At 46.4% G+C, this 24,998-nt stretch overlaps 1 protein-coding gene across 2 annotated transcripts in view; it reads right to left on the reverse strand.

The window, feature by feature from the left end:
• Positions 1-24,998, reverse strand: part of LOC148125981 (BPI fold-containing family B member 3-like) — a 30,573-nt gene continuing 5,575 nt past the window's right edge. The window contains exons 3-11 of one of the 2 annotated variants that reach the window (XM_087931958.1): positions 22,545-22,577; positions 22,232-22,460; positions 18,849-18,953; positions 15,454-15,594; positions 13,950-14,013; positions 7,125-7,185; positions 4,969-5,054; positions 1,682-1,724; positions 1-166 (exon numbers count right to left, since the gene is read on the reverse strand). In XM_087931958.1, coding sequence (XP_087788084.1) covers positions 147-166; positions 1,682-1,724; positions 4,969-5,054; positions 7,125-7,185; positions 13,950-14,013; positions 15,454-15,594; positions 18,849-18,953; positions 22,232-22,460; positions 22,545-22,577 — 782 coding nt within the window. In that variant the 3' untranslated portion in view covers positions 1-146. Of the gene's footprint in view, positions 167-1,681; positions 1,725-4,968; positions 5,055-7,124; positions 7,186-13,949; positions 14,014-15,453; positions 15,595-18,848; positions 18,954-22,228; positions 22,578-24,998 lie in introns of both variants that reach the window. The other variant, XM_087931957.1, reaches the window with a different exon arrangement.

Here is a 24,998-nt window from a genome sequence, read left to right on the forward strand (position 1 = left end):
TTTTATTCATGCATTTTATTTTGCCTGAGATGCGCTTCGACCCAGGTGAGTTCACAAAGAGAGTCAACATCTGGGGCAGGAAGGACTGCATTCCAGATGTTTGCAGCACGAGGCTTCCACGGGCGGGCAAGGTGCGGCCAGGCTCCTTAAGGGAGGAGCTTCTCCCCTGCAGAAAAAAGGAAGACAATCGTTTCATGCCCTGGTTCGTGTCTTGGATGGACTACTGCAGTGTGCTCTACCTGGGGCTGCCCTTGAAGGGCATTTGGAAGCTGCAAGCGGGGCCGAAGGCCGGGGGGGGGGAGCACACAGTTCTGGGGACCTCTCGGGTGGTGCGTCGGCTCCACTGTTGCGCAAACTGCGCCGGTTGCCCGTTTGTTTCCCTGCAGTTGAAGCTCTGCCCCTTTGGTTCATGTAGTCACAGTCACACAAACACACACATGCACCAAAAGAGAGAAAGAGACGGAGACAAAGACAGAGAGAGAGAGAGAGAGAGAGAGAGAGAGAGAGAGAAACAAAGACAGACAGGAAAAAAAACAGAGAGAGAGACAGAAACGGATTAAAAAAAACCCAAAAAGATACACAGAAAAAACAGAAAGAAACAGGAAAAAAACACAGAAGCAGAGACAGCAATAAAGGAAATAAAGAGACAGAGACAAAAAGGAAACAGAGACAGACAAAAAACAACAACAACCCAAAGAGACAGAAACACACAGGAGAAAAAGAAAGACAAAGACAGGAAAAAAACACACAGAGAAAAAAAAACTGAAACTGAGAGAGACAATAAAAAACAGACAGAAAGAGACAGACCAAAAATGGAAAGAGAAAGAGACAGACAAAAAAGAAACAAACGATTAGTCAGACAGAGAAAGAGAAAGAGAGAGAGAGAGAAGAAAGAAAGAAAGAAAGAAAGAAAGAAAGAAAGAAAGAAAGAAAAGAACAGAAAAAGAGAGACAGAAACAGACACAGAAAAAGAAACAAACAGTCAGACAGAGAAAGAGAAAAGAGAGAGAGAGAGAGAGAGAGAGAAAGAAAGAAAGAAAGAAAGAAAGAAAGAAAGAAAGAAAGAAAGAAAGAAAGAAAGGAACAGAAAAAGAGAGACTGAAACAGACACAGAAAAAAGAAACAAACACAAAAAAACCAGAGACAGAAACAGAGAAAAAAAAGAAAGAGAAAGAAAAAAACAGAAAAAAAGGAACTGAAACGGAGAGAGACAGTAAAAACGACAGAAACAGACAGACCAAAAAGAAATCGAAAGAGACAGACAAAAAAGAAACACGTGAAGCAGACAGAGAAAATTAGAGAGAAGCAAAGAAAGAAAGGAACAGAAAAAAGAAAGAGAAACAGACACACACAGAGAGAGAAAAGAGAAACAAAGAAAGAAACAGAGACACAAAGAAACAGAGAGACAGAGAGGGGAAAAACGAAAGAGAGAGAAAAGAGAGAGAGAGAGACATTCCTGTATCAGAAGCCACCGTTCACACAACCTTCCTGCTTTGGGCACAAACGGAGCAGCATTTTTTAACCCCACCCCACCCCACCCCTCACAAATAAAAAGCATTTTTGTGAATGAGAAGAGGGGGCTCCCTCTCTTCCCCATCTGCTAGCTTGTTGGGATGATGGGACTTGTAGTCCTTCGGGAGGCCTGGGTATGGAAGGGAAAAAGAGACCGCAAAGAACTTACAATCGAAAAGCCAGTTGAGGAGGTAACCCGGGAATGGCTTGTCCTGGAAAAGCAGGAGACAGAAAGTCAGAAATGATCCTCTGGGGGTTTTTTGTCGACACCTGGCAAATTGTCATTTTTGTGTGTGTGTGTGTGTGTGTGTGTATCTTGTTTTGCCCCCCAGCAATTTTTCATCATTGCGGTTGGCCGTCGATTTACTGTATAATCGACCTAGCCCAATCCCATAATCAGGACTAGAATTTCGAATTGCTAAGGAAGTCACATTGTACCTCCCTCCAACAAGATTGGCTAAAATAAGTAAAAATGTATCATGTTGCAATGTTGGAAAATCAGCATGGAAATAGGGACCTACCATCACATGTGGTGGAAATGTGGTGGAAATGTGTTATCTCTGGTAGGAGATAAAGGTATGGATGGAAGAGATGGTTAGCCAAATAAAAAATAAAAAATAGAGTTTAGACCAGAAATGTTCCTACTGGGAATTATAGACGAGAAGTATAGCAAAGGTACAACATATTTAATGTTGCACATAATAACAGCTGCAAGATTGATATATGCCCAGAACTGGAAGAATGAAGACAGCCTTAAAAGAAATCGAAATAATAAGAAAAATATTATTCTGTGCAGAGATGGACTGATTAACCCTAGAAATTAAGGGTGAGACAGAGTACTGGGAAGTCTGGAGCAAGATGTATCAATGGTTGGAGTCGAGGAAAAGAAGAAATTGTTGATGCTTTATAGGAATGAAAGTTAAAAGTTTTGTAGGTTTAAAGAAAATGACATTTAATGGACAGTATGATGTGAATATAAAGACTATAAGGGGGAAAAGGCAACGGAAAAGGAGCTAGGTTGTAAACGTGTATATAAATGCATATAAATGTAAATAGAAACAAATATGTAACCTGCATTAAAATAACAACGTAGGAAAAAAGGAAAAAAACAACTGTTATATCTACTTTTATGCTATAGTACTGTGATGCAGGCGGCACGCAGAGCCATTTTTGTGGGCAGGCGAGCCCCAGCCAAACTTACTTGCACTGCGCAAGCGTGCACCTCCCCGCTTGATTTTTGGCCTGCTTGAGGCCATTTTTGCCCTCCCGGAGGCTCAAGGGAAGCCTCTGCAGCCTCGGGAGGCTGAAAAACGGGCCTTCCGGAAATACCAGAAGTGCCGAAATGGGCCAGTTTTTCAGCCTCCCGAGGCTACGGAGGCTTCCCTTGAGCCCTTGGGAGGACGAAAATGGCTTCCCCCGGGCTCCTGAGGCCCTCCGGAGGCTAAAAACAGGCACTTCCGGTATTTCCAGAAGGCCCGTTTTTCGGCCTCCCGAGACTGCAGGGGCTTCCCTCGAGCCTCAGGAAGGCTGAAAAAGGCCTCAAAACGGGCCAAGAGTCAGCTGGGAGGCACAGTGTGGGTAAGGGAGTGGGGCGGGGGTGTTGCACATGCCTGTGCAAGGGGGGGCAGGGCGCATTGCATGGTGGGTGCCAGCACATGCGCGTGCTTTCGGCACACCACAACAAAAAGGTTCGCCATCCCTTCTATATGTATGTATGGCCAAAATGACAGGCAAGAAAGCCGCACTGTGTTCCATTGCTTTTAAGGTTTACTTAATTTTTATTTATTTTTTTCAAAAAAAGGCAAGTTGCCCTTTATGATTGATGGTCCTTTTTTTTTGCCAGGGTTGCTAAGCGAATCGATGCAGTCGTTAAGTGAATCCCATGATCGCTAAGCGAATCTGGCTTCCCACTGACTTGGCTCATCGGGAGGTCGCAAATGACAAACTTGTGACCCTGGGATGCTGCATCCTCTCAGGAAGAGATGCTGGTTGCCAAGCGCCCAAATTTTGATCGTGCGATTTGGGATAATACTGTGAAGGTCGTAAGTGTGAGGACCAGTCACAAGTCATTGTTTTTAACTAAATGAGTGCTTGTAAATCTGTCTAGAACCATGATAGCATTCTCAATTTTTTTTTCAAATGGCTGGGGCTGGACTAAATGACCTCATGATAAAATTTTGGTGAGTCTTCATATAAATAAATATTTTATTTTACGGCTAAGGGAAAAGATCTATCTATCTATCTATCTATCTATCTATCTATCTATCTATCTATCTTTCTATCTATCTATCTTTCTATCTCTTCCCTATTTATCTAGATATCTATCTCTTCATCTACTTCTCTCTTCATCTAATATCTACCTACCTACCTACCTACCTATCTATTATTTATATCTATCTATTATCTATTATCTATCTCTATCACTTATCTATCTCTATTTATCTATCTGCTATCTATCTCTATCTATTATCTATATTATTTCTCTCTCTCTCTCTCTCTCTCTCTATATATATATAGCTACGTATCTATTATCTGTATTATCTATTTATCTATCAATCTCTATCTATTATCTATATTATCTATCATCTAGATCTATTTACCTATGTATTATCTATATCTCTATTCTCTCTATTATCTATCATCTATATCTATCTATTATCTATCTCTATTTATCTATTATCTCTACTATCTATCTGTCATCTATCTATCTATCTATCTATCTATCTATCTATCTATCTATCTATCTATCTATCTATCTATCTATCTATCTATCTGTCTATCTATCTATCTATCTACTCATCTATCTATCTATCTACCTACCTACTTACTTACAACCACAATTGAGGCCAGTTGCTCAGCAAAACAGTTATGAAGTGAGTTTTGCTCCTTTTTTCGATGTGTCTGGCCACAGTCATTATTGTGGAATCAGTGCAGTTGTTAAATTAGTCACACAGTCGTTAAGCGAATCTGCATTTCCCCCTTGGCTTGTATGAGGGTCGTAAAAGTGGGATCACGTGACACACACACACACACACACACCGGGACGCTGCAACCATCATAAATATGAGCCGGTTGCCAAGCCTCCGAATTTTGATCTGGTGACCATGGTGATACAATGGTCGCAAGTGTGAAAAACGGTCATAAGTTGCTTTTTTCCAGCTTAAAGTTTAAACCGTCACTAAATGAACTGCTGTTAAGTCGAGGACTCGCTCTATTTCTGCCGAGAACGGGTAGCTCTGGCTCACCAGAGGCATCATGAGGTCACTTAGTCCAACCCTCCTCCCCACTTGGTCCACAGGGGGGCAGGGAACGGAGAGGTTGGGGGGAAGCAGGAAAGACCAAGAGGAAGATTCACAAATAATCAAGAGTTGGAAGGGTCCTGGTAGGTCATCTAGTCCAACCCCACCCCCCACCCTGCCTAAGTAGGAGACCCACCCACCCAGAGGCGTGACTCACCTTCAAATCCAAGGAAAAATGTCCGCTCGAAGTCGGTATTTTGGAGAGGGCAGTGTGGATTTCGCCCAAGGCCCCAAATAAGACATCTGAAAAAAAGGAAGCGAAATGCAGAGGGTTGAGTGATGAGCGTTGGGGGGGGGTCTTGAATGTGGCCCTCTGTTCCTTCCCTTCATCTCCCCGTGCTGCCTTCTCTTGTCCAGCCCCCCCTCCCACACCGCCAGGAGAAGGGAGCAACCCTAACCCTAACTATCATGCCCTTGGTAGAGTCGGACTCTGAGGGAGAGGAGGAACAGCCGAGAGGGAGTGGCGGTGTGGCTCCGGAGGTTGTGGAGGAGGCTGGGGAAAGGCAGAGGCCGGCTGGGCAGTCAGAGGAAGAACCAGGACCATCCCCTCTCCATCCTAGGGCACGCGGGGAGAAATTGAGAAGGGAACAACTTGGCTTACGAGAGAGGAAGCGGCCATGATCCCCTCATTGGTTGCAGTTGGGGAGACTAGTATATAACAGAAACAATTACAACACAGCGTTGCCAGAAGCAAAGCGTGTGTTATTTGCGGCTGAAGTTAACTTGGTTAGCGTCCTTCCAACAGACTGCACCTTGTTATCTCCTTGATGTTGGTAATTACTTATCCTGGTCCGTTGTGGAAATCCCTTCATTGTAGTTAGTTTTGGGTTTTTTATTTCACCTCTATCTGCTCACCAAGTTCGGACTGTATTGCTTTCTTTTGAAGACTATTTTTGAATAAGTTTAATCTCCAACTGCCAATTATTGAACAGTGGGGCCAAGTTGGAGGCATTAAAAGACAATTATTTATGTTTTGGATTTTGTTGCATTTGTGTTACATTCTGGGTCATCATACTAACCCTAACCCTTGCCCTACACAGGGTTGGAGGGCCAGCTCCCACTGGGGTCTATGGAGACCATCAAGGCCCCTTCCAACTCAGTTGCTCTTGTATTATTGTGTTATTTCTGCCTTCCCTTTCCAACGGGGAGCCATGCCCCAGCTGGACCAAGGGCCCCATAGTCCTCTTCCTCCTCCTTTCAGCAAGTCCTCCCCTGTCTTCCAGCACTGATGAGGTTACCTACTTTGGCAATGAAACGTCTGCAAGACAATAGCCAAACTCAGGAGAACACTAAGGACCCACCTACACTCCTCTTCCTCCTCCTCTGTCAGAGTGTTTGCAGTGTTACTACTATTGTGAGGTAACCCAGGAGCACAACATAGCACACAGGTGCTTTTGTTGTTTAATAGTGGTTTATATGCAAGACACACATACAATATACGCAAGCAATCCATCTTTTTTACTCTGCAGGGAGAACCATTATGGAGACAGAACACAAGGAGAGAGAGGTCCTCCCTCTAATGACCTCATTTATATATATATATATATATATATATATATATATATATATATATATATATATATATATATATATATATATATATATACAGCTTCTTAAAGTGGTAAAACCCTGTGGGACCCATCCTCAGTCTTAAAGCGGCAATAACCATGCTGATTCATCCCCACTGCATCAGCCTTACAGCAGCTGGTCAGCTATTAAATCTTAATACTTTAACATCCTCCTCCTCCTCCTCCTCCTCCTCCTCCTCCTCCTCCTCCTCCTCCTCCTCCTCCTCCTCCTCCTCCTCCTCCTCCTCCTCCCTTCTCACACTGATGAGGTTCCCTAGTTGGGTCATTAAAGGTCTGCACGAAAACAACGAAACTCAGAGAGCATCAAGAACCCTACAGTCTCCTCCTCCCCTCCTCCTCCTCCTCCTCCTCCTCCTCCTCCTCCTCCTCCTCCTCCTCCTCCTCCTCCTCCTCCTCCTCCTCCTCCTCCTCCTCTCCTCCTCTCTGCAAACCACAGTCCCTTCTGACATTGATGATGTGCCCAAGTTTGGTAATGAAACACCTGCAAGAAAACATCCAAGCTCAAACAGCACCAAGAACCGCTCAGTTCTTCCCCTTCTACTCCCCCTTCCTCCTCCTCCTCCCTGTAAACCCTCCCCCCTTCTAGCACTGATGATGTTCCCTTAGTTGGGTCATGAAATGCCTGCAAGAAAAGTACCAAGCTCAAGAGACCACCTGGGACCCCTCAAGACTCAAGTTTGCCCAAGGACCCCGAGGTGCACCTATGCAATCAAAGAAAACTTACCGTTGAGGACCCGAAGTTCCATATTGATGAGGTCGATCGGTTCTTGAAGTAGGGGACACAACTAGGACAGAGCAGAAATTGGGGGAGCTTAGAGAGAGACACAAAGAAAAGGCCACAATGGGAGCAACAGACCTTCATCTAAGAGCTGAAGGACTCAAAAAAGAACCCGAGGTGCCGAGATTAGCCTATGAAGTTCTAGAGGCCTTGAGCACAGAGATTTTGGAGACTGTCTTCTCCAAACAGTTGATCCTTCTGCTTGGGAGAGTAGAGTAGAGTAGAGTAGAGTAGAGTAGAGTAGAGTAGAGTAGAGTAGAGTAGAGTAGAGTAGAGTAGAGTAGAGTATAGAATCGAATAGACTAGATTAGACTAGACTAGACTAGGGTAGGGTAGGGTAGAGTGGAGTGGAGTGGAGTGGAGTGGAATGGAATGGAATGGAAGGGAAGGGAAGGGAAGGGAAGGGAAGGGAAGGGAAGAGAAGGGAAGGGAAGGGAAGGGAAGGGAAGAGAAGAGAAGAGAGTAGAGTAGAGTAGAGTAGAGTAGAGTAGAATATAGAATCGAATAGAGTAGATTAGACTAGACTAGACTAGGGTAGACTAGACTAGACTAGACTAGGGTAGAGTGGAGTGGAGTGGAGTGGAGTGGAAGGGAAGGAAGAGAAGAGAAGAGAAGAGAAGAGAAGAGAAGAGAAGAGAAGAGAAGAGAAGAGAAGAGAGTAGAGTAGAATATAGAATCGAATAGACTAGATTAGACTAGACTAGACTAGACTAGACTAGGGTGGAGTGGAGTGGAATGGAATGGAAGGGAAGAGAAGAGAAGAGAAGAGAAAGAAGAGAAGAGAAGAGAGAGAGAAGAGAGAAGAGAAGAGAAGAGAAGAGAAGAGAAGAGAAGAGAAGAGAAGAGAAGAGAAGAGAAGAGAGTAGAGTAGAGTAGAATATAGAATCGAATAGAGTAGATTAGACTAGACTAGACTAGACTAGACTAGACTAGACTAGGGTAGAGTGGAGTGGAGTGGAATGGAAGGGAAGAAGGGAAGGGAAGGGAAGGAAGGAAGGAAGGGAAGGGAAGAGAAGAGAAGAGAAGAGAAGAGAAGAGAAGAGAAGAGAAGAGAAGAGAGTAGAATATAGAATCGAATAGACTAGATTAGACTAGACTAGACTAGACTAGACTAGGGTAGAGTGGAGTGGAGTGGAGTGGAATGGAAGGGAAGAGAAGAGAAGAGAAGAGAAGAAAAGAGAAGAGAAGAGAAGAGAAGAGAAGAGAAGAGAAGAGAAGAGAAGAGAGAAGAGAAGAGAAGAGAAGAGAAGAGAAGAGAAGAGAAGAGAAGAGAGTAGAGTAGAATATAGAATCGAATAGAGTAGATTAGACTAGACTAGACTAGACTAGACTAGACTAGGGTAGAGTGGAGTGGAGTGGAGTGGAAGGGAAGGGAAGGGAAGAGAAGAGAAGAGAAGAGAAGAGAAGAGAAGAGAAGAGAAGAGAAGAGAAGAGAAGAGAAGAGAAGAGAGTAGAATATAGAATCGAATAGACTAGACTAGACTAGACTAGACTAGGGTAGAGTGGAGTGGAGTGGAGTGGAAGGGAAGAGAAGAGAAGAGAAGAGAAGAGAAGAGAAGAGAAGAGAAGAGAAGAGAAGAGAGTAGAGTAGAGTAGAGTAGAGTAGAGTAGAGTAGAGTAGAGTAGAGTAGAATAGAATAGAATAGAATAGAATAGAATAGAATAGAATAGAAAAGAAAAGAAAAGAAAAGAAAAGAAAAGAGAAAAGAAAAGAATAGAATAGAATAGAATAGAATAGAATAGAATAGAATAGAATAGAGAGTTGGAAGGGACCTTGGAGGTCTTCTAGTCCAACCCCCTGCCTAGGCAGGAAACCCTACACCACTTCAGACCAATGGTTATCCAATCTCCTCTTAAAAACTCCCAGTCTTGGAGCATTGACAACCTCTGGAGGCAAGTTGTTCCCCTGATTAATTGTTCTGTCAAGAAATTCCTCCTTAGTTCTAAGTTGCTCCCACCAAAGAGCCACTGAGGTTCTTCTCTAAGCTGTTTCCTTAATTGTTCTGGCCAAACTAGACTGCTGGGACCACAAAAGGGACATTCTGGGAACTATTACGGAGGAGCTGTCTTCACCCTCTTTCTCACACACAGTCTAAACTGTGCTGGCTCCTCCTCCTTTGAGACGCAGCTCCTCCCTCCTGGGAATCCACACTACATTCCACCCCACATCATCCGATCTACCAGCTTTAGAAGAGTAACAGAATAACAAGAGTTGGAAGGGACCTTGGAGGTCTTCTAGCCCAACCTCCTGCTCAAGGAGGAAACCCTAGACCATTCCAGACAAATAGTTGTCCAGTCCAGCATTGGAGTATTTACAACTTCTGGAATCAAGCTATTCTGCTAGTTAATTGTTCTCACTGTCAAGAAATTCCTCCTTATTTCCAGGTTGAATCTCTTTTTGATCAGTTTCCGTCCATTGTTTCTTATCCTGCCTTCAGGTCCTTTGGAGAATGATTTGACACCGTCCTCTTTGTGGCAGCCCCTCAAATATTGGGAGACTGCTATCCTGTCCCCCCTAGTCCTTCTTTTCATGAAAAAGTCATGAAGACTTCGTTCCTCCAGCTGATGTTTGGAAGCAGAACCTCTGGTGCCTTGTGTCAGAGCTCTGCATGAATCATCTTAATTTTCAGTTCCATTTTCACACTGTTATCTTAGAGACTTAAAATTAATTTTTCTTCACTCTTTTGGGGAGCTGTCTACTGTTTTGTAATTTGGCAAACTCTGGGAAATAACAGCACGAATGAATGAATGAATGAATGAATGAATGAATGAATGAATGAATGAATGAATGCTTCATTGGCCAAATGTGACTAGATTTTTGCATTTGCAAAACCAAAATTGTGGTTTATATAGGCTCAACCTCATGAGCTTGGGTCAAGGCAGGTCAAAAAAGTCAAGATTTTAGCTGCCACCATGTTTTTTAAAAAGGGGGCATGATTGTCATTGACAGACTTAAACCCTGTCTAACAAAATGAAATTCAGAGAAAAGTAAAGCTTTACACTTGGGCAAGAAAAACCCAAAGGACACATCTACACTGGGTGAAACCAGGCTCAATAGCAGGAACTGGGAGGGGGATCTCGGAGTCTTAGTGGACAACCAGCTAAATAGGAGCCAATGTTATGCAGCAGCAACCAAAAAAGCCAATGCAATCCTAAGTTATATTAACAGAGGGATACAATCAAGATCAAGGGAGGTAATTAATACCACTCTGTAAAGCCTTAGTAAGGCCACCCCTAGAGTACTGCATCCAGTTTTGGTCACTAGACTATCAAAAAAGAGGTTGAGACTCTAGAAAAAGTGCAGAGAAGAGCAACCAGGATGATGAGGGGACTGGAGGCTAAAACATACGATGAACGGTTGCAGGAACTGGGCCTGGCTGGTCTAGGGAAGAGAAGGACCAGGGGAGACAGGAGAGCATCTCCCAATATTTGAGGGGCTGCCACAGAGAGGAGGAGAGAATCAAGCTATTCTCCAAAGCACCCAAAGGCCGGACAAGGAATAATGGATGGAAACCGAACAAGGAGAGATTCAACCTGGAAATAAGGAGAAATTTTCTGACCTTGAGAACAATCAACCCATGGAACAGAAGTTGCCTTCAGAAGTTGTGGGAGCTTCATCCCTGGAGGCTGTCAAGAAGAGACCGGACTGCCGTCTGTCAGAAATGGTGTAGGGTCTCCTGTTCGAGCAGGGGGTTGGACTAGATGACCTCCAAGGTCCCTTCCAACTCTGTTAATCTGTATCTGTATCGGATAAACATCAAGGGCCCTTTCGCCTCGTCTCATTTATCACCAAGAACCTACCAGGGCTTGGCTGGCAACTATCCAGATATCACATGTTTTAGAGTTAAGATTTAAAATTAGGACATCACGATACTTGCATGTGTTGATGGGTGTGGGCTGAAAACGTGAACTGAATTAAACCTTTTGGATGAAGACTTTGGAAACGACGTGAACCGGTTTGTTTACCTTCTGCAGGTGCACCGTGTCAAATGTCCCCTCTTCATGTTGGCACATTTCCCAACCCCCATTTCAAAAATGAAAAAAGTCCTTGTTTTCAGGAACAAATTAAAAATAAATAAATTGGGAACTCGTTGAAAGAGGATGATTTAAAGCCGGCCCGTGTCGTGGTGCCTGGGTAGAACGATTTTGTGACTGCAGCCATTTGTCTGGAATGGTCTAGGCCCATGATGGGTGAACCTGTGGCACGAGTGAAACTCATCACTCCAGCTCAGCACCGCCGGGCATCTGCCATGCATGCTCGGGGGTGAGGTGCATGTGCGTGGGCGGGTCACAGGGATGTGGATGCGTGTACATGGGTGTGAAGATGCACACGCATGCGTAGGGGACGCTCGTGCATGTGGTGAGGGCGCGCATGTATTGCATTTTGGGGGGTGCGCACACACTTGGGACACTCGGCGCTGAAAAGGTTAGCCATCACGGGTCTAGGCTCTAGGGTCACCTGCTTGGGCAGGGGGTTGGACTAGAAGATCTCCAAGGTCCCTTCCAACTCTTGTTATTCTGTTACCCTTCTAAAGTTGGTAGATCTAACGATGCGGGGTGGAATGTAGTCTGGATTCCCAGGAGGGAGGAGCTGCATCCCAGAGGAGGAGGAGCCAGCAGTTTGTGTGTGAGAAAGAGGGCAAAGACAGCTCCTCCCTAATGGTTTTTGAACCCTACATTTTGTGGCATGTGGAGCTAGAAGATCTCCAAGGTTCTGTTTGCGGTTCGCCCTGCAGCTGGTGCAGACGGCAGAGGAATCGGACAGTGGGGAAGAATGGAGACCAGTCCGGGAGTCTGGAAAAGACTTGGACGAGGATCCTGGGTCCAGTGGGCCAGCACCATCTGGGAGTGGGGTGCTGACTCTGGAGTCTCCAGAATCTGGCAGCAGCGAGGCAGAGGAACAGGGGGAGCCTGTTCCCAGGGCGCACGTGCACAGAGCTGCCAGAAGGCAAGGCCAGCTAAGACAAAAAGGGCGACTTGGGAGTAAGGCTGAGAGGTGATTGGCCCCTCCCATAAAGGGATAAAAGTCAGGCAAAGGTGGAGAAACCTTTGCAGGAAGCAAGGTCGTTCGTTCTGTTCGGATTCAACCTTGAAGCTCTGTGTGGACTTTGTACTTCGGTTGTTTTTTCTTACAGTTCATTTGGCACTTTAGTTGTTGGCAGCCATTCAAAGGAGAGAAAGGTGAGTGCTTATCTCGAGGGACTGTTTGGGATTCATTACAGGCTGGGAATGAACATAATTCCCAGCGTTGAAATAAGACAAGAGTTGTTTGGACTAAGAATGGGCTTAATTATGGTCTCAGGAAGCCTTGCTCAGAACAGGCCCCTTCCGACTCGACTTACAAAAGTTCATTTAGTGACCGTCTGAAGTCGCAATGGCTGTGAAAAAAAGTGACATATGACCATTTTTCTCACGGCCACTGCAGCCTCCCCGTGGCCACGTGATCAAAATTCAGGTCCATGGCCACTGGGTCGTATTTATGATGGTCGCTGTGTCCCGGTCCCCTTTGGCAAGATTCTGACCAGCCAAATCAATGGGGGGAAGCCAGATTCACTTAATGACCATGTTAGTAGTTTAACAACTGCAGTGATTCAGTTGACCATGGTGGCAAGAAAGGCCATAAAAATGGGGGTGGGGTGGGAACTTGCTTAACAACCGTCTCTCTTAGTGACAGACATTTCGGGCTCAGCTGCGGTCGTAAGTCAAGGACTCCTTGCATTCGGTTATTCTGAAGGGTATAAGGCAGTGGCCCTCAACCTTTTCTGCAAGACTTAAGATTTCAATCATAATATTTCTTCTAAGCTTTTGTGGAACCCCCTGTGAAGACATAAATGGGCCACTGGTATTGGTTTTCCAGTTCAAGCAGCGGTCTGGACTTGATGACCTTCAAAGTCCCCTCTCAGACCCCTAGGATTCTCTCTTCTGTAATTCTTCCAGATCTCGAGATCTGGAAGTGGGGCCCCCCAGGAGCAGGTGAGCCGGAAAAGACGTGCCTGCAGGCGAGTTGGACTAGTCCAGGGGTCGGCAACCTTTTGGACCTCAGGGTCCACCAAACTCGTCATTTTAAATCCCGCGGACCAGAGACCTTGGGAAAATCCCCCAAAAAGTCTGCAGGAGAATCCCCCACCCCGTTTTCCTCCCAATCGATCGTTTTTTATTTGGGATCGCAGGATATTGTCTCCAGCTCCGTTCTCAGGGGAAGAGAGAGAGAGGGAGAGACTTTTGGCTTCATGCAAGGAAAGCAGCAGAAGCCGCAGAAGTCTTTCTTTCTCTCCCCCAAACTCCGCCAGAAATGAGTCTTTGCCGGCGCAGCCTCTTGGAGCAGGAGGCCTTGCAGGGTCCCAAAGACTCATTTCTGGCGGAGTTTGGGGGAGAGAAAGAAAGACTTTGGCTGCTTTCCTTGCATGCAGCCAGAAGCAGAAGAAGAAAGAAGCAGAAAGAAGCAGCCCGGTGGCCAGGCCAGGCGCGTGGGGCGAGTGGGGCAAGTTCTCCCCCTCCGCCCTTTCCCCCCTCCCCTCACTATCTCGTGTTGTTCGCAATTCAAGCAACGCAAGCCTTGTGTTCCCGCGCAGCCTGGATTAATTGCTTGGGCGGTGGGAGGGAGACATTTTTCGGCGGACCACCAAAATTTTCTCACAGACCACCAGTGGTCCTCGACCCACCAGTCGGCAACCACTGGACCGTCAAAGTCCCTTCCGACTCTGTTAATGTGTAATCTATTCTTCCAGGCCCCCCTCCCGCCCCCCCCGGGGCGAGTATCTGGTCACTCACCACCGCAGGAAGGGTGTTCTGAATGGCCGAGTTCACCGCGTTGTTGATCATCAAGGCAAGCAGGCTGCGGAGAAAAGGAAAGCAGAGAACCTCAGTGAGAAACTGAGGGGCGTTTCAGCTCCCACATCCCCCTGGGGAAGGAGGGGGGCCTTGCGAGGGCTTCAGCTCCAGCAACGGGGCTCAAATGTTAAAGTGGGGGGAGAGAATAAAAATAAAGAAAGCTCCACCTGTCATGAGATCACCTGATCTTGCAATTCCTCTACAATCTTTCCTTTGCAGCATTTACTATTTACTTTTGCTCTATCTATCTATCTATCTATCTATCTATCTATCTATCTATCTATCTGTCTGTCTGTCTGTCTGTCTGTCTATGGGTCTGTCTGACTATCTATCTATTTATGTGTCTATCTATCTATCTATCTATCTATCTATCTATCTATCTATCTACCCATCCATCTTCTATCAAATCTAATTTATCTCCCTTTCTATCTGTCTGTCTGTTTCTGTCTCTGTCTGTCTGTCTGTCTCTATCCTATCTATCTTTCTATTTCTCTTTAATCTATATCTCTCTGTTTGGCTACTCATCTGTATGTCTGTCTATCTATCTGTCTGTCTATCTGTTTGTTTGTCTATCTATCTCTCTATCCTACCTACCTGTCTCTATCCTATCTATCTTTCTATTTCTATCCAATCTGTTATCTGTCTGTCTGGTTACTTATCTATTATCTCTGTGTCTGTCTGTCTGTCTGTCCATCCATCCATCCATCCATCCATCCATTCTCTTTAATCTATATCTCTCTGTTTGGCTACTCATCTGTATGTCTGTCTATCTATCTGTCTGTCTATCTGTTTGTTTGTCTATCTCTCTATCCTACCTACCTATCTCTATCCTATCTAACTTTCTATTTCTCTCTAATCTATATCTGTCTCTGTCTACTTATCGATTATCTCTCTGTCTGTCTATCTGTCTGTCTGTCTATCTATCTATCTATCTATCTATCTATCTATCTATCTATCTATCTATCTATCTATCTTCTATCTATCCTACCTATATCTATCCTATCTAGCTTTCTATTTCTCTCTAATCTATATCTGTCTGTCTGTCTGTCTGTTTGTCTACTCATCTATTATCTCTGTGTCCAGATATCTGTCTGTCTATCTCTGTCATCGACCATCTCTCTCTCTAATCTATCATTACCATGGGTCTGTCTGTCCATCTATCTGTCTGCCCATCTCCCTCCCTCCCTCCCTCCCTCCCTCTCTCTCTCCATCTACAGTACTACACTCATCTACAGTATCTCTTCTCTCTGTCTCCATCTCTCTATCACGAAGGACCATGGTCTGGGCTCACCCAACTGAGCTACAGAAATCCCAAAACTTGGTCTGTCTAGACAACACCGCTGGGTCTCAAGGTGGCCTGCCTAAGAATCTTGTGCGGAGGCTGGGTGGACCCTTGGGAGACAGACCCCACCTCTCCTCTCTCTCCTCCTTTCTGCCAGCCTACCCTGAAGGGAAGTTGACGGTAAAGCCAGCCACCAGCTTTTGGCAATTTTTAAGGACCAGCTTGAGGTCACCAGATGGGTCTTGGAGGATGGCCAGGTCTAGAGTGGTGTCCACATCCACAGTGACATTCCGAAGCAGCGGCCTGTTGAAGACAAACAGGAAAGAGATGTGGTGTTAGAAACCTGGATGCAGGCCGCCTCGTCTTTTCCCGGTCCACCATACCGGATGGAACAGAATAACAAAGTTGGGAGAGACCTTGAAGTTCTTCTAGTCCAACCCCATCTCAGCCAGATCTGGCAGCAACAGAGATAAGGTGACATGGCCGGCTGACTTGCAGCGAGGCTTATTCGGAGCTGACGAGCTCTGGGTGAACTGGGAGCTTGACACCACCGGCTCAAGCAGGAGAGCTTGTACCCGTCATGGCGAACCTATGGCACGCGTGCCACAGGTGGCAAGCAAAGCCATTTGTGTGGGCACGCCAGCCCCAGCCAAACTTATCTGCAATGTGTATGCATGTGCCTCCCAGCTGATTTTTGGCTTGTTTGAGGCTGTTTTCACCCTCTCAGGGGCTTGAAGGAAGCCTTTGCAGCCTTTAGAGGCCAAAAAACAGGCCCGTTTCAGCACTTCCAGTATTTCCCGAAAGGCCCATTTTGCGGCCTCCCGAGGCTGCAGAGGCTTCCCTTGAGCCTCTCGGTGGGCGAAAACGGCCTCAAATGGGCCAAAAAGCAGCTGGGAGGTGCATGTCGTGCACAGCGCAGGGAAGGGGGAAGGGGGTGTGGCACGCGCATGTGCGGGGGTGGGTGGGTCTCATTGCATTGTGGGTTCTGGCACACGTGCGTGCACTTTTGGCACACAACAAAAATGTTCCCCCTCACGGACCTATGCCGAGGTGTGGGATTCTCCCGGTTCAGACTGATTCGGGCCAACCCCTTGTTCTGACAATCAGCAGCTCCGAACCAGGTCGCTCCGATGTGCATGTGGGCCCTTCTCTTTCTTTACGTCTTTTTGTTAGAGCACAGCTGATTCGCGTAGTTTTCCGCACCTCAGCTGTTTTCTTCAGCTGCAGCTGAAGGTTAATATTAGCTTTTTTAAAATATACCAGTTGAATCGCACCCCTGCCTATACCAATCATGGTCCAGTCTCTTGTCAGGGTTCCAAGTAATACATCCATAGGAAACAGAGCTCCAAACAGAATGGTGGAGGGTCTGCTTGGGTGAGAGGAGGTTGGACTAGAAGACCTCCGAGGTCCCTTCCAGCTCTGTATTACTAAAATGGAATTTCCTGTCGGTGAGAACAATTAATCCGTGAAATGGCTTCCCTCCACACACTGTGGGTGCTCCATCACTGGAAGTTCTCAAGAGGTTCGATTAGAAGACCTCCAAGACCCCTCCAACTATGTCATTCTGTTAGGGTCTCCTGCCATAGGCAGGGATTTGGACTAGAAGTCCCTTCCGATCTTATTTTTTTATGTCCCACGTCTCTCCTCAATTGGTTTACTGTCTTCTTCACCCCTCCACATTGAGTCTTGAGTAGAGATAGAAGAGAGAGACGCTACAGTAGCCACCAAGGAGATTCCATATCTATCAGGAGAACCAAATCTGGCTCTCTCCCTCTTCAAGTCCAGACCCTTCCTTGCTACTTCGGCTTGGCGCCTCACAGGCATCCTGCTATTAAAAGCTGGAAGGGAGAAGAAGCGGGGGAAGGATGAAAGGAGTATTCTGCCCAAGGCTTCCCCCCAAAAGCACTAAGTTAACTCGGAGTCTCCACAAAACCTTTTCTTATTAAATGAATGTGAATTTAGTGCATTCACATTCAGCCAACGGCTTGGCAAACAGTCTTGCAAAGGTGTTATGACTCCCCTTTAATTGCAGCTGAGCAAAACGAACTAAAGCAGTTCCAGAAATATCACAAACCAAAAAGCAAACCCTCACAAGAGGACTGCTGAAGTATTTTCAGTCCTCAGCAATAAATCCAAACTCTGTCCGGCAATCCTGACGTGGCTATAAATCCCAATGCCTCAAAGAGTTCTCTTCGTGTGTTCACTCCCATAAATCACTTTGCTTCTGGCAAAGTTCACCAGCCAAGCTGTTTCCTTTTATCCTCTAAGGGGCGTGTTAATCTCCTTAATTAGTCACTGGCTCGACGCCTCCTTCCCAATTGAGATTGACGTCTCAATCTCTGTCTATTTCTTACATCTAGCCAGGATCTTTCCAAGTTCTCTTCTTCGCTGGAAAACTCGCATGTGTTCCTGGTTATCTATTCCCGGCTGTTGCTCAGCCAGAGGAGAAGAATCAGAGGAGGTCGAAGGTCCTGACATCTCTATTAAATCAGGTTCGTCTCTCCTAGTTAAATCCATTTCCTCATCCTGGCTACTATCCAAATCACTCAGCAGTGCTGGCTCATAACTCACTGCCATATCCTCTTCGCTCGAGCTCACATCTGCCAACGGAACAGATTCCAACTCCGGAGTCACAACACAAAGGTATACTAATTAGTTCAGAACTTATCTATCTTGGAAAGCTGCCGGGTAAATAGTTCCACGCTCAGTGCTGACAGGGAAGGCCTGGGTTACATGGACAAATCTTCATGAGGCTGGAACGAATGAACAAGCAAGCGAGTTGTTTCCTGCAAAAGCCCCCTCCCCCTTTTGCTCCTCTTTTACTCCTGATGGGAGGGGCCATTCATTATCCACCTGTGGCCTTACTCCCACGTCGACCCTTCGTTCTTAACTGTGCCTTCCTTTTGGCAGGCTGGGAACCGGTTCCAGAAGCTCCCCCGCTTCACTGCTGTCTGAGCCCGAAGGCAGCTGATGACTGTCAACCTGCCCTGGCCCCATCTCTGCCTCTGACGCAGAGCCCTCGTCCGAGCCTTCCTCAGCCTCCAGAAAATGTTCCTCCCCAACCTCCTCACTACTGTCCAACTTGGCTGCCTACTCCATCAGCTGCCGGTGGGCCACAACAAGGAGGGAGAAAGGGGGAAGGATGAAAGGGCAATAAAGGTTTGTGTGTGTGTGATAGAAATTGGAAGAGGGGAATGACAGATGATAATCCTGTTTGTACTAGATAATCCTGTTTGTACTAGCATCAAGGCACCTTGAGAAATAAGTGGGTTACCCGCAAACATTTCAGAGTTCTCCAAACATCTCGACAAGCTCCGATTGGCTGGAAACAGACTTCTCACAGGGGGAGGAATGGGATGGCGGCAAACCTATTTTTGTATCTAGCGAGTGTGGGAGATTTCAGAGCCGGCTCGAGTTTATTGCAACCAATAATCCCTACTAAAAGAACCCTTTGCTTTAACCCCGTGGAGTCGAGGGTTTTTCTTTCCCAAGGGATCGGATTGGGGCAGGTCTGACAGTTCCCTCTCCCTCCCCAGTGAGTTCACCTCAGGACTCACGTTGGCAAATTCAAGACGATCACTGACTGCAAGTTCAGGACTAACTCCGTTCCCCACACGATCTTCCAAGATCCTCGGATATATTGAATGGTCAAAATGTTCTCCCTGGGAAGGGAATGAAATAAAGAGATGAAGGAAAAGGGGTCCCCACCCAAAATTGCCCTTGGCTTGTCAAATTGCCTTCACCGGTCCCGCTCTTGTCTCTGACTGACTGCCAAGGGATCCATTTTGCTCGATAAGGGAAGGGAATCTATCAAACTCGTCTTTCCATCAGGATCTCACTTGTCTCCTGGAGAGGTCTTCCCCATCTACAGGTAGCCCTCAAGTTTATTTTACGTATTTATTTATTCGATTTGATTTGTCAATCGCTTACAAGATCACAGGTATAAGTATAAACATGAGTAAGAATACAGGAAACAGGTACGAATAAATGGGGACAATAGGACAGGGACGGGAGGCACGATGGTGCACTTATGCAGGCCCCTTACAGACCTCTTAGGAATTCTCTCCCTTCCTTTCTCTCCTCCCTCCATTCTTTTCTCTCCTTCCTTCCTTCCTTCCTTCCACTCCCTCCCTTCTTTTCTCTCCTCCCTCCCTTCTTTTCTCTCCCTCCTTCCTTCCCCTTCCCTGTTCTCCTTCCTTCCCCCTTCCTTCCTTTTTTCTTCTTATATTTTTTATTTTATTTTATTTTATTTGTCAATCGCTTACAAGATAATAGGTATAAGTATAAACATGAGTTAGAATACAGGAAATAGGAACGGATAAATGGGGACAATAGGACAGGGACGGGAGGCACGATGGTGCACTTATGCAGACCCCTGATGACTACAGTTGAGCTCATCATTTCTGTTGCTAGACAATTGTTAAGTGAGTTTTGCCCCGGTCGTTAAGTGAATCACTGCAGTTGATAAGTTAGTAACATGGTTGCTAAGTGAATCTGGCTCCTCCATTGATTTGGCTTGTCAAGAAGGTTGACATCAGTCCTCCAAAACTTCTCCCTGACAGGTATTCCTTGACTTACGACTGCAGTTGAGCCTGAACATTTCCATAGCTCCTCAGGACAGTTGTTAAGTGAGTTTTGCCTCATTTTACGACCTTTGTTGCCAGAGTTGTGAAGTGAATTCCTGCACTTGTTAAATTAGGAACACAGTTGTTAAGTGAATCTGGCTTCCCCATTGACTTGGCTTGTCCGAAGGTCGCAAAAGGGGATCACTAACTCAAGAGCTTGCCTTCGGAAGTTGTGGGAGCTTCATCCCTGGAGGCTTTTAAGAAGAGACTGGACAGCCACTGGTCTGACATGGGATAGGGTCTCCTGCTTGGGCAGGGGGTTGGACTAGATGACCTTCAAGCTCCTATCCAGCCCCCTGGATGGATAGATGGATGGATGGATGGATAGATAGATAGATAGATAGATAGATAGATAGATAGATAGATAGATAGATAGATAGATGATAGATAGATAGATAGATAGATAGATAGATAGATAGATAGATAGATGATAGATAGATGATAGATAGATAGATGATAGATAGTAGATAGATAGATAGATAGATAGATAGATGATATAGATGATAGATAGATCGATGATAGATAGATAGATAGATCGATGATAGATAGATAGATAGATAGATAGATAGATAGATAGATAGATGATAGATAGATAGATAGATGATAAATAGATAGATGATAGATAGTAGATAGATAGATAGATAGATAGATAGATAGATAGATAGACAGACAGACAGACAGACAGACAGACAGACAGACAGACAGACAGACAGACAGACGGATGGAACAGCAAAGGAAGGAAAAAGCAAGGAAGGAAAAAGAAGGGAAGGAAGGAAGGAAGGAAGGAAGGAAGGAAGGAAGGAAGGAAAGGATCAGAGTATATTCATGACCTGGAACAGATCATGGTAACAAGGTCAGCCAATGAATAGGCAGAGCAACTAAGTCAGCCAATGAGGACTGTTTGGAAACTGAAACTAGAAGCAGCCTCGGCATGGCTCCATATTAAGCTCTGCAGCTATGTGGAGCTTTGAGTCTGTCTATTGAAGATGAAATGGCTTCTCTCCTCTGCTTGCCTGCTGAACTAAAGTGAAACTGAGGTCTGTTTCTGAGCTCCTGGGTTGCTGATTTGCTCTGAACTTGTAACCTGTCTGCTTCTGTTTGAGTTTGCTCCATGCTGTAAGAAATCTACAACTGGTATTGTAAAATTTACTTTACATGTTTATAAAGAAGCTAAATGAAGCCTCGGCCCTCTGTCTTTACTTTTCTGTCACTGAATATACACTGCAACACTCTGAACAGGAAGGGAGGGAGGGAGGGAGGGAGGGAGGAAGGAGGAAGGAAGGAAGGAAGGAAGGAAAGAGGGAGGAAGAGAGGGAAGGAAGGAAGGAGGGAGGGAGGGAGGGAGGAAGGAAGGAGGGAGGGAGGGAAGAAAGGAAGGAAGGAGGAGGGAGGGAGGAAGGAAGGAGGGAGGGAGGGAGGAAGGAAGGAAGGAAGGAAGGAAGGAGTGAGGGAGGAAGGAAGGAAAGAGAGAGGGAGGGAGGGAGGGAAGGAAGGAAAGAAGGAAGGAGGGAGGGAGGAAGGAAAGAGGGAGGGAGGGAAGGAAGGATGGAGGGAGGGAGGGAGGGAAGGAAGGAGGGAGGGAGGGAAGGAAGGAAGGAAGGAGGGAGGGAGGAAGGAAGGAGGGAGGGAGGGAGGAAGGAAGGAAGGAAGGAAGGAGGGAGGGAGGGAAGGAAGGAAGGAAGGAGGGAGGGAGGGAGGGAGGGAGGGAAGGAGGGAGGGAGGGAGGGAAGGAAGGAAGGAAGGAAGGAAGGAAGGAAGGAAGGAAGGAAGGAAGGAAGGAAGGAAGGAAGGAAAGGAAGTCCTGCCTTAGTACTTGGCTACCAGCAGAGGACAAGGGTTTGGGATTCTCCCTGATCTCACCTTTCTCCGCTGGAGACAATGGATCCCCCAGCCCCACCTGGGCCACTACAGGTGCCCCTGACATGAGTTATATCCACCCTGGCCAAGCCCCCCACCCTCCCGAGGTCAAACTCAACCCTGATACGACCCTCAATTAAGTCGAGTTTGACACCCCTGAGGGCCTCGTGCTTGAGCAGGGGGGTGGGGTTGGACTAGAAAACCTCCAAGGTCCCCTCCAGCTCTATTCTGATTAACGAAGAACTGTGGTGATTCCCTTCCCAACTGTGCCAAGGAAGGTCGTAAAATGAGGGAAAGCTCACTTAACAAGTGTCCTGCTTTGAGGCTCAAGGGTGGTTGTATGTTGAGGACTCACTGTGCCTTCATGAGCAGGTAGGGAGGCCAAGGGATGTCCCTGGAGCTACATTTGGAGGGTGTCAGGTGAGGTATCGGCCTCTTGGTCTTTATTCACTCACCACTGGAATGGGTCTTGAAGTCCTTCGTTTCCCAGGCCGAGTAAGTTGAGGAAATCCGTCAGTCCAAGGAGACCGTTCGGACCCGTGAGGAGATCAACAAGTTTTTTCTGACCCAGAGTCCCATTCAGGAGACCGCCGGTTCCAGATAAGACTCCGTTGGTGGTACTGGTGAGAAGATCTCCGACACCCCCGAGAAGGCCGCCTCCTTTTCCTCCATCCCCACCAAGGACACCTCCAAGGACCCCTTTGTCTCCACCTCCAAGGAGACCACCGAGAGGTCCTCCTCCGCTGTCTTTGTCTCCACCTCCAAGGACACCACCGAGAAATCCTCCTCCCGTTCCAAGCAAGCCTGCGTTGAGAAGAGAATGGTTCCCGTTAGGCTTTCTCCATCGACAGGACTTGCATTAACCAAGATCTTCTGACGCCAAGTCTCCCTCAGGTTCCTCTCATCAAGGGAAGGTTTCCTTCTTCCTTTTTCTCTCTAGTTTGGGGTTCTCAGCAGCTGGAGCTCAGTTTTCATGGGGGTACACGCCACAGTCTGCTTTTCCCCTACAGCCTAGCACCAATCATCATCCTCAAGAGAGGATGCTGGTGGCATCTGGGCAACTGAATGGAGCTAGCAGAATGTTGACTGGCCGGATGCCTTTCCCTGTTGCCAGTGTGGAGTTTTGTTTAGCAGATATATTCTCATTCTGCCTCTACCTAGGATCGAACTTACACCCTCCCGACTGTGAGGCAAGAGCTCCACTTCTAGGCTACCGCACCACTCTACAACCTAGCACCAATGCTATTGCCTATTTGAGCATGTATGCATGCATGCACACCAGCACGTATCTATGTATCTATGTGTGTATCAGATGTGGTATTCAGCAGGTTCTGACCAGTTCTGGAGAACCAGTAGTGGAAATGTTGAGTAGTTTGGAGAACCGGCCAATGCCACCTCTGACTGGGCCCGCCAACCCCACCTCTTCTCTGCCTCCCATTGAGTCCCAGCTGATCTGCTGGGTCTCCTTTGGTTGCCCTGCACAGGAGAACGGAGCTGGAAAGCAGGTCAGTGGGGTGGGGAGGGAAGGGGGATTTTGCAGTATCCTTCCCCCACCACACCCACCAAGCCACGCCCACAGAATCGGTAATAAAAAAATTTGAATCCCACCACTGGTATATATGTATGTATGTATGTATGCATGTATGTATGTATGTATGTGTGCATTTGTTTATTTTATTATACTGGTATTCCACCCTTTATAATATATTTTTTTGCCAACAACTCAAGACAGCAAATATATCCAACACACCTCCAATGTTCCCCACCACAATATTCCAGCATGATGGGTGGGGCCTGAAAGAGATTGATTGGTCCCAAATCACCCAGCTGACTAAGAGGGGAACTAGAACTCACTATCTCCTGGCGTGATTGACCCAAAGTTACCCAGCTGGCTCTCATGCCAAAGGCAAGATTAGAATTCACCGTCTCCTGGTGATGGGTGCAAAGTCATCCAACTGGCTTCATGCCTAAGATGAGACTAGAACTTACTGTCTCCTGGCAATTGGCCCAAAGTTAGCTTTCATACTTAAAGCCAGACTAGAACTCACCATCTCCTGGTGATTGGCCCAAAGTCACCCAGCTGGTTTGCATGCCAAAAGCAGGACTAGAACTCAAGTCTCCTGGTGATTGGACCAAAATCACCCAGACAGCTTTCTTGCCCTAAGGTGGAACCTGAACTCATAATCTCCACTTTCTAGTTAGGTGTCTTCACTACCAGATCAAGGGTCTCCAAACTTGTCAACTTTCCAACTTGTAGACTTCAACTCCCAGCATGGTTGGCAGGAGAATTCTAGCAGTTTGGAAGTCCACAAGTTGCCAAGTTTGGAAACGGCTTCCACTAGACCCAACCAATTGTCTAATGAAACATCGGCATGATTGTCTGGGGAATTCTGGGGGTTGAAGTCCACACATCCTCAAATGGCTGAGGTTAAGTAACCTGGTGTTGTGGCCCAGAGCTGGCGGCAGAATTGGACAATGAGGAGGTTGGGGAGGAACTTGGGCCAGTGCTGGAGTCTGGGGAAGGCTCTGAGGGATGCTCTGCATCGGAAGCAGAGATAGAGCCAGGGCCGTCCGATATTTCCCAGCCACTAGAGATGCAGCTGCCTTCGGAGACTGAGATAAGCGAGGAGGAAGAAAAGCTGGGGCCTGTTCCAGACACACATGCACAGAGCTGTTAGGGGAGGGGAACAATGGAAGACAAGGAGTTGACTTGGGAAGCAAAGCACACATGGATGCTGAATGGCCCCTCCCTGGCTGAGGAATAAATAGAAGGAAAGGGGAGTGGTGGTTGTAGGAGACCACAGTTCGGAGTTCTGAAGATTTGGCTCATTGTACTTCGTGCCATAAAGACTGCTTGCCAGAACTTAATTTGCAGCCTTTCAACTGGGAGCTCATAGACTTGCAATTATTGCAAGGAACTGATAAGGTCTGTTGCTGTTGCTAACTCTTTGAAGGACCATTGCCTGGACTTTTCAGTGGGGGAATACCATTCATTCACAAGAGGTAAATAAAGAGGGGTGTTTTTGTGTGTTTTTTGTGTGTGTGTGTGTGTGAGACAAGGAGTCTGTTTCTTGCTTCCACTAAGGCTGAGTCTGAACATCTATCTAGATTGCAACTTTAGTCTTATGTATACTGTATTTACAAGACTTAGGCAGTTTCGAATGTATGCTTTCATGTTTTAGAAGAAATTATGTCTTGCTTAAATATAATTAGCTGTAACCTTGG

The sequence above is a fragment of the Pseudonaja textilis genome, chromosome 3 (assembly GCF_049901715.1).
Source record: "Pseudonaja textilis isolate UNSWEBS1 chromosome 3, rPseTex1.2, whole genome shotgun sequence".
Taxonomy (NCBI): domain Eukaryota; kingdom Metazoa; phylum Chordata; class Lepidosauria; order Squamata; family Elapidae; genus Pseudonaja; species Pseudonaja textilis.